The sequence below is a fragment of the Zonotrichia albicollis genome, chromosome 10 (genome assembly GCF_047830755.1).
Source record: "Zonotrichia albicollis isolate bZonAlb1 chromosome 10, bZonAlb1.hap1, whole genome shotgun sequence".
Taxonomy (NCBI): Eukaryota; Metazoa; Chordata; class Aves; order Passeriformes; family Passerellidae; genus Zonotrichia; species Zonotrichia albicollis.
Genome location: NC_133828.1, coordinates 8,781,565 through 8,795,028, shown reverse-complemented (window position 1 = coordinate 8,795,028; position 13,464 = coordinate 8,781,565). Strand labels below are relative to the sequence as shown.

The 13,464-nt window shown below is 39.8% G+C and overlaps 1 protein-coding gene across 1 annotated transcript; it reads right to left on the bottom strand.

Annotated features, from left to right (window-relative positions):
• Positions 1-3,708: 3,708 nt before the first annotated feature.
• Positions 3,709-13,088, bottom strand: DDX18 (DEAD-box helicase 18). The gene is made up of 14 exons (XM_074547942.1): positions 12,878-13,088; positions 12,574-12,762; positions 11,462-11,593; positions 10,803-10,938; positions 10,390-10,490; positions 10,095-10,294; positions 9,893-10,007; positions 8,920-9,059; positions 8,558-8,719; positions 7,492-7,644; positions 6,716-6,829; positions 6,209-6,265; positions 5,045-5,222; positions 3,709-4,424 (listed from the first exon to the last, which is right to left on the bottom strand). The coding sequence occupies exons 1-14, from the start codon at positions 12,993-12,995 to the stop codon at positions 4,282-4,284; spliced, it is 1,938 nt and encodes a 645-aa protein (XP_074404043.1). The 5' UTR covers positions 12,996-13,088; the 3' UTR covers positions 3,709-4,281.
• Between the last annotated feature and the right edge of the window lie 376 nt (positions 13,089-13,464).

The following is a 13,464-nucleotide window of genomic DNA, read 5'->3' as shown; positions in this document are numbered from 1 at the left end:
GTCCTTTGATGGTTGGTTCCATACTTTCACAATTGAAAATGTGATGGAGAATCTAGATGCCACATAGATGCCAGGCAGTATTGATTTTGTTAATAATGAAAACATTCATAGGTGATTGCAGCCACAAATAAAGGAGCCCACAAAGCCCTGGATGTCTCAACATCTTTAGCTGACAGCCAGAATAGAGAGGAGAGTTTGGAAATTTTGTAATTATTATACAAGATTTTGCAGAGCCTACAATTTTCCTTTTTTTTCTTTTTTCTTTAAATTCTGACCAACTGGGAAAAAATAGTAGATGGTTATGTTTTTCAGTATTGCAGCTTACAAAAGTGTCTGGGAAGATGGACTGCTCTTGAGGAGTATGCTAAGGTTTTGGGGTTATTTTTGAAAAGTGGATGCAGTTCTTAAGCTGGATGACACCCATACAGCAAAGTGAATGTGTTTCCAGACAGGCCCCTGATTCTCCATTTGTCTTCCCTTCTCCTAATGGCATCTTTCCTCCACCTCTCCTCACAACTCCATATCAAAAGTTTATCGTGGTGGCTAAGAGGAAAAGCCAAAAGCAATCTCTCCTCCACATGGCTGTGCAGTAAAGAGATTTGACAGAAGCAACATCATGGTATTTATGACTTTGATGCAAGCCAGCAGATTTTTTAGCAGCTAAGAGCATTCCAGCTCAAGAGGCTGGATTCTCTTTGTCAGGGCTTAACACCTTCTATAAATCTTAAAGCATCAGACAAACAAAGCCTCAGTAAGCATTGCATGACTTCTAAAATCCTGAGAAAATCAAGCCAATAGAGCAAAAGCCAGGAGCAGTGAGAGACTTTATTCTGTATGCTTAGCCCCTTGATTACAGGCTTCTTTCAGCATTACTTTAAATTTGAAAAAATTTAAAAACCCAAACCCAGCAACAAACCTTTCAAGGGCTAATAACTGGCTCTTTTCGGGGCTCTGTAAAATCCCTTCTAAGTTTTGGGCACTTGAAGTGACTGGACAGTGATCTCCTAAGCAGGGCAGTGGTAGAACTAAAGCCCAAAGTCACAGACCTGTGCAGTATCCTGTCAGCACCATGTTTTCCTTCACTGTGGAACTTCCACTAGAATATTATATTTTAAATCACACAGCCCTTTTCAGCCTTCCTGTGAGTTGCTTTTCCTGGCTTGAAAGCAACATCAGAGCTTTGATAGTTTACTTAAATTGAGTTGTCAAGTCATACATCAATCACAAAGGCTGATTACTGCCAAAATATAAACATACTTCTTATTACAGCAGACCTCAGTAGATATCTTAATTCTCAACTACTCTTGCTCTGCAGTGTCAATAAAGGTGCCTTCTACCTGTGACATTCACCCTGACAAATTTGATGGCAACCCTTTCTGACCAGCATTGTGCTTGTCTGTCACTCTGCAGTTTTATGGCACAGGAAACTCAGATCATGACAAGATTTTTCACAATTATGAGCAGTAACTCGGTGGCAGAGTGCTCCTTTATGGGCCTGTTCCAGGAACTGACAAAACCATCTTCCAGTTCAAGCAGGAGAGTTTTGATCACCCCCTCAAGTGGTTTAAAGAGCCCAATTTCTTTGTCAAGGTTCTCAGAGGAAGAAAGCAATTTCTCAGTCCCTGAGCCATTGGTCACTGCTATGAGCCAAGCCTTGAGAGCCTGAGGGCTGAGGTCTATTAACTGCTCACGAGATTGATAACAGGGAAAGCTGCAAAGGAAGCCTTAGAACGCCAGTTTGACAATCTTTTGCACTTCTTGCAATACCATGGTGGAACAGATGCTGCCCCATACACAGATATTTCATCAGAAACTGTTTGTCATTTACGATTTCATAAACAAAGCAAAAGGTAATTGCACCTGCACTAGACAGGAAGCTTTTGATTCCCACTTAGTGTCAGCTCATGAATTTCTGTTATCAGGAAAGTAGAGCTGACTTTGTAGCTACTACAGGCAGGATGGAACCATTACACATCTGTGTTCAAGTAACAGTGTTAACTTTTTTTCCTCCAGTGTAAGCTACTATTACTCTAGAGCAGTAACATCCAGTCCTTCCATCTCCTACAGAAGCTTGTTTCAAAGATTTCATTGTATTAGAAAATTAGGAAAATACAACCCAATTATCACAGGGAGGAGTTGTGCAGGCTCTTTATTAGTTTTCTCTGTATCTGACCTTAGAAGTGGCCAAATTTTGATGCACTTTTAGGCCCAACCAGTTCTGGCCATGAGTGTGTGGTCAAAGGTGGTCACTGACTCCATATCCCAAGTTTTTCCTGTTCCAAACCAATACTCCACACTACTGCAGCCACTGCTCACACCCACATAACCACACTCTGATCTTCACCCTGGTTTACTGCAGCTCTGCTTACATCTCTTTCCCAGTAATTAATTTTGCAGTTCATCTAATGAGTCCCTCAGCGTTTCTTTTGCTTTAATGAAAGGTAATTCCCACACAGTCACTGCACAGCTGGCAGGTATAAACAGAAGCCTTCAACTGTATCATGATGTAGGTCTCAGAGAGAACTCCTAGGATGTGCAAATAATGAAAATAAAATTAAATTAATGACATGGAAATTAGTTGGACATCTATTATTTATAAACTTTTAAGAAAACCCACAATCAAAGATTACAACTCAATGAGACAGGCATCATATTTAGCACTGCTTACACTTCAGAGAAGATTTTGCTATTTCATTGCAAGCTTAGAAGCACAAGACATTCAAATTCTAGTAACAGAATTATTTTGACATTAAAAACCTTAAAAGCCCATTAGGGTCTAAAGTCAGCCATTTCATAAGAGGGAAAACCAGACAATGCTCAGTTCTGAATGGTGGAAGCACTAGAAACAGAATAGTCCTGATATTTCTCCCCATCTGCTTTCCCCAAGGATGTAAAGAAAGTCCATTGATTTTTTAAAAAAATATTTCAATGTATGTGTCAGTTTTAAATCTGACATGCTACCTCTGAAGACCTAAGAAATAACAGTCCAATTTATATTGGAATAATTGCTTTGTATTTATAACTGCTCCTGGGTTATATTTGAAATGTAATTAAAAGCTGTTTTACTGTAATCACAGATGGCCCACATTTCTGGATTTTGTGACATTTTAGTCCTTCCTTGACACATGAACACTTTTAAAACACTTCTCACCACCACTGTAGCCTCTAAGAGCAATTACCACTGCTACAATGGCAGAGATGGAAATAATATCTGTAATACAATTACTTTTTTACTCAACTTATGTATTCTTCTTGTACTGAACCCTCCATACTTTTTCCTGTTTGCAATGTGTATTGCACCCTCTTCCATTTCAGTTTTTTGTATTCCTCCTTCAAAATACCCTTCTAGAATATTTATACCCCATTGCACTTTTTCACTTATTGAATCTCTCCACCCCCCAGTCCTGTGGCAGTGTCTTTGACTTTGCTCATTGCTGATCTGATACTAAGACTTGAAAGCAATTCACTTTTGTAATTTACAAGACACAACTGCAGAACTTCTCACTGCATCAAGGTTATGAAGCATCTTCAAAAAATACCTGGGTTGAGTGCTTTAATTTATGTAATCTGCTTTCCTTAATTCTTTGCAGAGTACACTAGACATCCCCAGATTAATAAATTCAGATGTAAACATGAAGGAAAACCAAGTATTTCAGTACAGTGTTACCATTATATCACATTAAACCAGTATTAATCATGTACCAGAACTGATGTAAGAGATTTGTTTTATTTTGGACACTGTAGTTGTTATACAGACACCATGTCTGAAATTATTCACAAGCTCATACAGCCTTAATAATTCATCCATGGTTCAGTAATCCGTATTCTTCAGCATATTTGATGGCCAAAGCAGAGTTTTGTAGGCATTAAAATCCCTTGCAATGCTTTATGTGAGCAAAACCTTTTTATCTCATATGTCCTCATGTTGTCCACTCTAACAAATTTCAGAGGTATGCATACAAAGAAGGGTAATTGTAAAGCAAATTCTTCTATAAAACCTAAAGGTATTCTCTGTTTCTTTAATAAAAATCTCTGTAGTATTGACTTCAGGTAATTTAAATTATTTTCTTCCTTACAACCAGTATGGCAAAATTCCCTGGCCATATTCTCCTTTAGCCTCAGTACTGAAGAGTCTTCCTGAAGTGAAAAATAAAAGATGTTCCCAGAAAAGAAAAAATCCTTAAAGAGACCTAAAAATGAGAAAGGAGCTGTTTAAATTAGAAGTAACTGCCAGATGGTTTTGATCAAGGTGGGCTACTCCAGGGCATTTAATGGCCAGAATTAACGAGAAAACTGTCGATTGTCGGATTTCTTGCTGATGTGTTTGAAGATTTTTGCTTTGTGGACACTCTTTGGTTTCTGGTAGCCAAATCCCCCACCTCCACCTCTCTTCTGTAGTCTTCTGCCATGGTTGCTGTTCACATCTGAAATTTTATTGGTTAAAGAATTTAGAAAGGAGTAATTTGCAATATTGCATTTTGGGTTTACTAAGGGTTATTGATGTGAGAAAAAACAGAGAAAAAGTAGAGCTGCCTAATTACAGAGAAAGCCAGAACTTTGTGCCTGTGGTTCTAAATACTCTTCCAACTGCCCAATTAAGCTGCCCAATGTACTACTGCTTCAAATTCCATCCACTGTCAACTTTTAATTTAGATTCAGTCTTCTAGTTCCTGCTCTTGCCCCTCTATGCCAATATTCCATGACTAAGAAACTTAAGCAAGTATATTTCAATGAAAATTATTTTTCATGGAGGAGAACAATACTTTGGAACATGGATGAATTCCAGTCTGCCCAAAAGCAATTAAAGCCTGTACAGCATGGACATGTGCTAAAAGAGATGCTTGTAGGCATTTTTGCAGTTGATATTTACATTTTCTTTGAGAAAGTGCTGTTGGAGCAGGATGCATTTTTATCGTTATTAGCAGAAAAACTCCACCCCCAACAACAAAACAGCAAAACTTGAGGTACCACAGGAATTCAGCAAGTTGCACTGAACATTTATAACCCAGAAATTCAGCTTTGGAACACTGCAGTAAAAGGATACTGAGGTCAACAAACGGAGGAACTTTAAACCCAAAGGAAAGGCAGACTTTGGGAAGATCCAAGTTATTGACATCATAGATCTGCTTCAGAGAATGGGAGTCATAAGCTCTGATGTAAGCTTTGTAAGCCTCCTGGGCTGACTTGTGAAGGAAGTAGTTCTTCTCTATCAGTTTTTCCAGCTGGTGAGGGGAAAATAAAAACATAAGAGACATAAACAATTGCAGCTGTTAAAAGTCTATACATTATATTCAGGTTTTTTTTTTTACAGTATTAGTGCCAATGACATTCACTCCTCACTTCAGCAAAACTGCCCTGTGACATCAGAGTGCATATTCAGGAGTAAAAATGCTTTTATAAACAAGTAGAGGGACAAAAAAATCCTGAAGTAGAGTACAAACAAAGCCTCAGCAATATGAAAATTTACAGAAATATTAAACTGGGTTGTCCCAAGCAAGTGAATCAAGGACAACACACCTGCAGCCACACCACAAAACCCTGTGTATGAGAACTGCCAGCCTGACATCTCAACTGTGTCATTCCATGCAATTCCATGCACAGTCTGATCTATCAGGGTGCCAATGTATTGTGAAATAGCAGTATTAATTCTAAACCAAAAATGCAGATACACCTGGGTAAATTATCATTTTATTTGATGTGGGCCAAGTTCCCAATACTCATTAGATCCCAGTGTTTCATTTGATGTTTAATGTACATTAACTCAGCATTCTAAAAATAAACTACTTAGGCACCACTTCTTCCTGATTATGCTTAATTAGGAATCTCTCTCTGTAAGGACTGTCTTCACTGCTTCCTGTACTTGCTATTTTAAATTCAAGTTACTGCAAAGAAACTTTACAGAACTCTTATCAAAAGAATGATTCACAGAAGTAATCAACAATAGAAACTCACTTCTTCAGAATTATCTATGCTATTCCCCTCAACTCTGTGTTCTTTGGCTATTTTTGTAGCTCAGAGCACAAAATAATTTTAGTTAATGTTGGGCTTTATTAACACCAGATAATTAAAAATACACACAGGCTTATATACTAACATTCCTAAAGAAGCACACGCATTTTTGATTTGCAGTCATTATAGACTGCAACATTCTCCATGCAAATTATAACAGAGATAATCAAAGTAGTTGAAGTGTAAAAACATGTCATACCTGAGACTGGATGTCTGAGATTTTTGACCAAGAAAATTCAAATTCACTTAGTGGTACCTTAAAAACAGAAGAAATGAAGTATCAACATTATTTACACTGTGTAAATACAGTGAATGTGTTTTAAGACCAAGGACAAATGGAAAACAATCTGCTAGATAACAGATTTTTTTAATACCACAGCTGTATCTGGAAAGTGCCTTTACATCAATATGACAGTATTATCACTTCCTTTAAGCCAGAGTAATAGAGACACTCAGTATGACACCATTCTTTACCACTTTTGCTTTAGAAGTTAAATCACTTTAATTAAAGTCACAAAACAAGTCCATAAGGAGAGCAACCAAGCAGCTCTGTGCAGTTGTGTTAAAATTATTACCTTTAAAAGAAGACTGTTCTTTTTTTGAAATTAAACACAATGAAACTGATTGTTAAAAAATCAAACCAAACCAAACCCAAACCCAAACTCAAACCAACAAGTTTTGCCTTTAAAAATTGTCAGAAGTTTACCCTGGCCTGTTTCAGGTAACGAAGGAAGCCCAGTTCTTCTGGTCTCAAGATGAGCAGCGCGTGTCCTCTCCCGTTTATCCCTCTGGCAGTCCTACCAACACGATGGATATATTCCTTTGGGAAAGAGTGACAGACAACAAGGTCAGGCAGTCCTAATCATCAACAAAAAATACACCAGAGTTAACCTCAATATAATGTAATGCAGCATTCACTATTTGGTAAGATTTTTTTCTTGGCACTGACACATGGATAAGGGAAAATAAATGTTGAAGGTGCAAAGCAACATCAGGCTGAGACAGAGCCCCTGACTAAAGCATTTTGTCTTTTACTGAAGAAAAAAAAATCTTAGTCCACAGTAACTGAAAATTAAATCTTGATTTTAGAGATTTTTGAATTTCCTCTGTTTACAGTAGACTTTTATTCAAGTAAGAATATTATCTTTAAACAAAAAGCAAATTTCAACGGGTAAAGCTCAGGGATGCATATGTAAACTCATCCTCCTCTTGAGAAGTGTTTGGCTTTTTAGCTGATTAGATTTTAATTTCACAGCACAAACAGTATTTTAAAATGCAATTCTTAAGAAGGCAACCAAGGTCTTGGCTAGGAGCAGCATTTCCTAGGAGCTGGTGTAGGGCAGTGAAAGAAACCAGCAGCTGGATATGGCCATGGCTGAGTCCTGCCCTCTGTCAAGCAGCAGGTTCAGCTCTTCTCTGCAGGTATGTTTGTAATCAGAATTTGATTTCTTGCTGTGCCACTTGCCTACTTCCCTAACCTACCTTTGGATCATCTGGAGGGTCATACTGGACAATCCAGTCAACCTCAGGAATGTCCAATCCTCTGGCAGCCACATCTGTGCACAGCAGTATTCCAGACTCTGCATTACAGAACTGGAAAAACGTTGTAGTACGTTTGGTCTGCTTCTGCTTGCCCTGAAAGGAAACAAACACACTGGGGATGAAATATCAACTCAAAAAGTAATGAGACATCTTTCCAAACCATAGTTTTGTACAGACCAAGCAGGACCATTTGCAGTGAAGAAACAAAGAAATAAATAAACCGCACAGGTTACAAGAAATGCCATCCCTCAGAGGTTACAATGTATCTCCCAAAACATTAAAAATTGTATAAACATTCTTCTCATGAGCACAACATGCATGTTTCAAGTTCAGAAAAAGGACATTTGCAAGTCTAGCACTATGTTAGATTACAGGTTATAAAAGCAAACAACCAAACAAAACTGATACTTGTCACATTTCTATCAAAGAACAGCAAGACATTTTCCCCTAAAACAAAATAAAGAAGGACATTTGTAATCACAAATTAGTTGAAATAGTTGCAACTGTTTCACAGACTTTCAGACAATTCTTTGTTCTAAACTGTGCATTTTGTGGTTTTGACAAAAAATTTACCATGCTCATCCAAATGGTAAGAATCGGCATAGTAAATGCAAACATCACCCAGGCCTTAGAAAAAGCATCAAAGACTTCAGGCATCAGAATGTGGATTTCTCTGAAAAGGAATTCACTCCTCATACTGAGTTTTAGTGCTTGTGAAAGGTAACTTCTTGAAAGAGAACAGAAATGTTGCTACACAGAGAGCATAAATTAGTATCAATGTTCAGCACTGATTCAAAAAATAGCAAGTCTGATTACTGAAGTGTTATTATATAATCTTTGCTTTATCTCCTTCCTCTACAGACTAATCAACACTATCATCAGTTTTATGAGCAGCCTGTCAGTTTATTAGAAACTGGACTGAAACAAACCTGCAAATGTAAAGCCAGTAACAGCTTACAGATGTTATCAGAATACTTCAAAATAAATCAATGAATAAGACACTCACATGAATGGCCAAAACAGGCAGATCAATGTAGTTGAGTAATTCATAGTGGTACTTCACTGACATACATGAAGAAAAAAACACCATCAGTTTCTTCTTCCGGTTCTTCTTGAGGAATGTGAAGAGCAAAAGGAATCTTTTTTCAGATGGACAGACCACATAACCCTGCAAAAATTTTAAAGATTGTTAAATAAAAGTAGTAAGGAGCAAACTTGTGTCTTAGGAACACAATTGCATCAGGGAAGGGCTTCTTTGTGAAAAAAACCTCACCAAGCAGTTACACATCTGAAACATCCCAGGTAAAAAAAAAACACAGGGGTCGGTGTGTTCAGAGATTTCAAGCCTCCCACTGATGTTTGTCTTACCTGCTCCAGACCATCTACAGTTGCTGTCTCCTTGTTATCATCAACCCCAACATACAGGGGCTCTTTCTTCAGAGAGATCTTGGCCAGATCTTCCACCTTTCTGGTTTGTGTGGCAGAGAAAAGCATCGTCTGTCTGCGCTCTGGAAAACATTTGAAAGACAGCCTCACTTTTTAAAGAAGATTTCAAACAGTGATTCCATAAAATCTAACCACAAACTTCCCTGGGCAAACCTTCCAACGAAATTCTAATTCAAACATACTGCTACTGACAAAGAAAGAGGTGTGGTTGTATTATGGGGTGTACACCATGCTTATTTCAGCAGTCCCCACCCTCAAAATCCTAACTGCTATCAAAACACAGTGTTCTTTCTCTGTAAAATTGTTAATAATCATTTGCAATCCAATTTTGACACAAAACAATACCAAGATCAATCTTCTAATTGTAAATTAATTTCCAGGAATACTACAATAGTTTTGCTTGAAAAAAACTATTCAAATTGTGTTTAATGCATCAATTACAAGGAATAGTTAAATGAAAAATTAGGAAAAGAAAAATTTAAAGTAATACTTAAACTTCTTCAAGATACTGGTCTTGGTAGTATCAAAAAAGATTGAACTGCAAGTCAGAAGCCCTTTATCCTTGAATTTAAACCTTATTAGGAAATAATGAATTGCAGGAAATAAACAGGCAGAAGAAGATGAATGAGAAAATGGAAACATTAAACTAAAAGGATTTTATACGAACAGAAATATATCTCTGAGGAGCATTTGAAAACTCTGTTCTTCAGATAAATGATGTTGAATAAGTAATATATACTGGCTAGCAGAAAAAAAGACTAGAGTAAGAAAACCACTATGAAGTTCATTTACAGAACCATAAAAATTAATAACTTCTCCTATAATAATAGAGTCAGAAAGAAGACATAATGTTAGGCAAGTGATTTCCAGGAAAGAGAGATTTTTTTTTTCTTACTTGGTAAAAGTTTTATGATCTGTTTCATTTCTTCTTCAAATCCAACCTCCAAGATTCGATCTGCCTCATCAATTACCAAACACTGCAAGTTCTTGTACATGAAACCTGGAGTGTTCTAGAAGATTAACAAACTCACAGTCAGACAGGGAAAGGACTTTTATTCTGTTTTAACAACCAGATTAAACATCAATATTGTATCTACCTGCATATGATCCAGCAGTCTTCCTGGTGTGGCTACAATGATGTTGATTCCATTTCCAAGCTTCTGTGCTTCTGCTGATCTGTTACTGCCGCCCATTATCAGACCATAGGTATGGACATGATGATTCATGAGTTCCTTAAGAACTCCATAGGTCTGCATAGCCAGCTCTCGGGTAGGAGAAAGAATAATAACACCTGTTCCTAAAAAACACACCAACCAGAGAGTCACTTACAATTCATCCAACCCCCTAAATGGCTGCTTTGCAGTAAAATTCAGCTGTGAAATGAAGTCTTACCATTCCTAGGCATGAATTTCAGCTTGTAGATGAGCTCTACAGCAGGAATGAGAAATGCAAGTGTTTTTCCACTGCCTGTTTTTGCAGCTGCTAAAATATCCCTGTAAGCAGCAACAGAAAAAGAAGTTTTTAGTTGACCATACCAAGAGAAGAGCAATCTCACTCTGATCCATGCTGACAATGTAAAAAACTAACATGGCTTAGAGAAGACCAGTGGAGCTGGTAGTAGGAGCTTGCTGGTGGAGGAAGGTCACAGCAATCGGCCAGTGAAAAGCTGGCCTCAATGACCATGGAGGTCTTTTCCAACCTAAATGATACCATGATTTGATTTTATGATTCATGTATGTAGCTTGCCAGCAAAATTTACAAAACATCTGGGCTCATTAGAGTGACTAAAAAGCCCTATTTCTTACCTGCCTTCCAGAAGGGGTTTAATACTTTTATGCTGAATTTCGGTCATGTGTGTAAACCCCATGTCGTTTATGCCTTTCAGTGTATTCTCACTGACACAACCAGCCAGGGAAGCAAAGGAATTGTCTTCAAAAGCACCTGGAGTGAGGGGTAAAAAGAAAAATATTTTAACTTATTTATTCCATTTCCTCTGCCATCTGAGATTAACAAGTTCAAATTGACCTATACGAAAGAAATCAAAGGACTTCTTCTTATTGCATTCTACCACAAAATCCAAAGACATTGGAAAAATACTCTCTATTAATTAGTTTATAAGAAAACTATACAGAGTTAATAAAAATAAAAAGGCACTGCTTCTTCTGTCAGATTTACTAGTTCTACACCTCCAGATTGCTCTTCATGAACTTCTTCCTTTACAGATAAGCATATGTGTATATAGGTTTAAAAAACACTTTAACTAGGAATTGTGAAACCAACAGGTGTGTATATAATGCAAATTTCCAAGAACAGCAGGTGGGTGAGAGCTGTACAGCTGCCAGTGTCACATCAGGTATCCAAACACCTGACTCACAAAGCTCACTTGAAAACTGCAACTTGCTCTGGAAGGAAAGGGTCAGACCTTGGGATTTTGCCTGTGCATGAAAAAGAAAACACAAGATACCTGTTACACCCAGTGGCAAACTGGGCACTTCATCCTCCTCCTCCTCTTCCTTCTCTCCAGAGTCCTGCTTATCTCCATCTTCTGCCTCTGCAGATTCTTCTTCTTCAGTTTTTGCTTTTTTGGTTTCTATTTCTGGAGTGTTATTTTTATAGAAAACAAGTCAGTTAGAAATACAAAGGTAATGGTTATAATGAAAAGCTGGTCCACAGACTGAATTTCCTTTAGTCTGTAAGCCATATACAAAGATCATGATTTTCCATGGAATGCAAGGGGGCTGGAGGAGAGACAAGGTTCCTGTGGAATTTTCTGCGGCACAGAGCAAAAATTCCCCAAGTTCCTTCCACACAGCCCACTTTGCACAGTGAAAAAATGTAGCTTGACGTATATCATATGACATCTTTTGTGAAAGCAAGATAAATTGTCCTTAAACAGACTACAAAATTCTTTCCCACTGGCAATGCAGACACCAAATTTCCCACACCATTTGTGCTCAGGTTATGTGAGAAGCTGCATTTTAGGTACCTGAATCTTCAGAGATGAAAGCACCTCTTCATTGCCATAACCATGATGCATGTCCCAAAAACCAAATACATTTTGAAATCTTCTATTCCTCATGTATGTCTTGATATGTATCTATAAATCTATGCATATAAAAATATATGCAAACCTAGCAATATTTGTGTGGTGCTTTTCAGGTTTTTTTGGTAGTTTTCCAGTATACTTCAGTTTCATGATACATAAACGTTGCCAAAGGCTGGACATATTGCTAAAAATCTGTATTGGCTGCACACCCAAGTACAGACAGCACCCATCTATCTACCAGTGCCCTGAAACACAGAGTATGTATCTGAATAACAAACAAGCAAAACATCCAGTCAATGTTACAAAGCACACAAATAAAGCGGCTATTAATATGACTTAAGGATTCAAATATCGCAGCTGGAATGAAACGAGTTAATCTTTAGACCTCAGGGATTTTAAAGCGCACATCTGACCGGCACATGGCATTTCTAACTTTCCCCGACGCGGCGGGAACCGTAAGGAGGCGCTTGTGGAGTATCCCAGACTAACTAAGCCCTGGGAGACACGCTGTCTTTGCTAAGAACACGCACCATCTCCTCCATTGGCCATCGCTTTTCTCTTTTTCTTCTTCTTTTTCTTCTTTTCCCCGCTGCGGGGTCCGGCTCCGTCCGCAGGCTCCGCGCCCTCCTCGGCCGCTGCATCCTCCTCTGGCACCGCCGCCTCCTCCACCTCCTCCTCCTCCGGGGGTCCCTGAGAAGCCGCCTCGCTCGGCGAGGGCACTGCACGGCGGAGACAGAGATAGAGGGAGGAGAGAGAGGGGAGAAAACACAAAGTTAGCCACGGCTCCGCCGGCGCTCAGCCCGGGAGAGGCTCCGCGGCGCCGCCCGCCCGTACCTGCCCCCTGCGCCGCCTGCAGCTTCAGGTTGCGCTGCCGCAGCTTCAGGTTGCGCTTGTGGATCTTCCTGCGGAGCAGCCGCATGGGCAGGTTGCTGGCAGTAGCCGGCACCGACATCGCGGCAGCGGCAGCGGGAACCCCGCGCTCCCGGCACACGTGGGGAGGCCGCGACCGGAGCCGCCGGAACCGCCGCCCGCGGGGCCTCACGGGCACAGGGCAGCGCCCTCTGGGGGCCCGGCGGAGGCAGCGCCGCACAGGGCCCGGCCCCCATCCCTGCCCCGGTCGCCGCTCCTGCTTCCGGCCTCAATTCCCGCCCCATTCCTGGCCCCCGTCCCTGCTCTGGTTCCGGCCCCGCTGCCAGTCCCGCTCTCAGCCGCCGAGGGGGAACACGCCCCGGGTTTCCCTGAGGAGGGGGCCCGCCGTGTTCCACACCAATCACCCCCCCCCTCACAACGCCCGTCTGCCCGGTGGTGCTGCCTCCACCCATGGTTACATGTGTTCAGCGGGAGAAAGAGAAAGAATTAAAGAATCAGGTTGAAAAAGAACTCTGAGATCATCGAGTCCAACCTACGACCAAAATCACCCC

What these genes read in the sequence shown, in the direction of transcription:
- DDX18 (XM_074547942.1), bottom strand. Translation starts at nt 12,995, where the DNA reads ATGTCGGTGCCGGCTACTGCCAGCAACCTGCCCATGCGGCTGCTCCGC. An exon ending in ACCCTCCAGATGATCCAAAG is followed by an intron (nt 6,830 to 7,491) that starts GTAGGTTAGGGA and finishes TCTTTCCCAAAG; the next exon opens with GAATATATCCATCGTGTTGG. An exon ending in GTTACCTGAAACAGGCCAGG is followed by an intron (nt 6,266 to 6,715) that starts GTAAACTTCTGA and finishes TCTGTTTTTAAG; the next exon opens with GTACCACTAAGTGAATTTGA.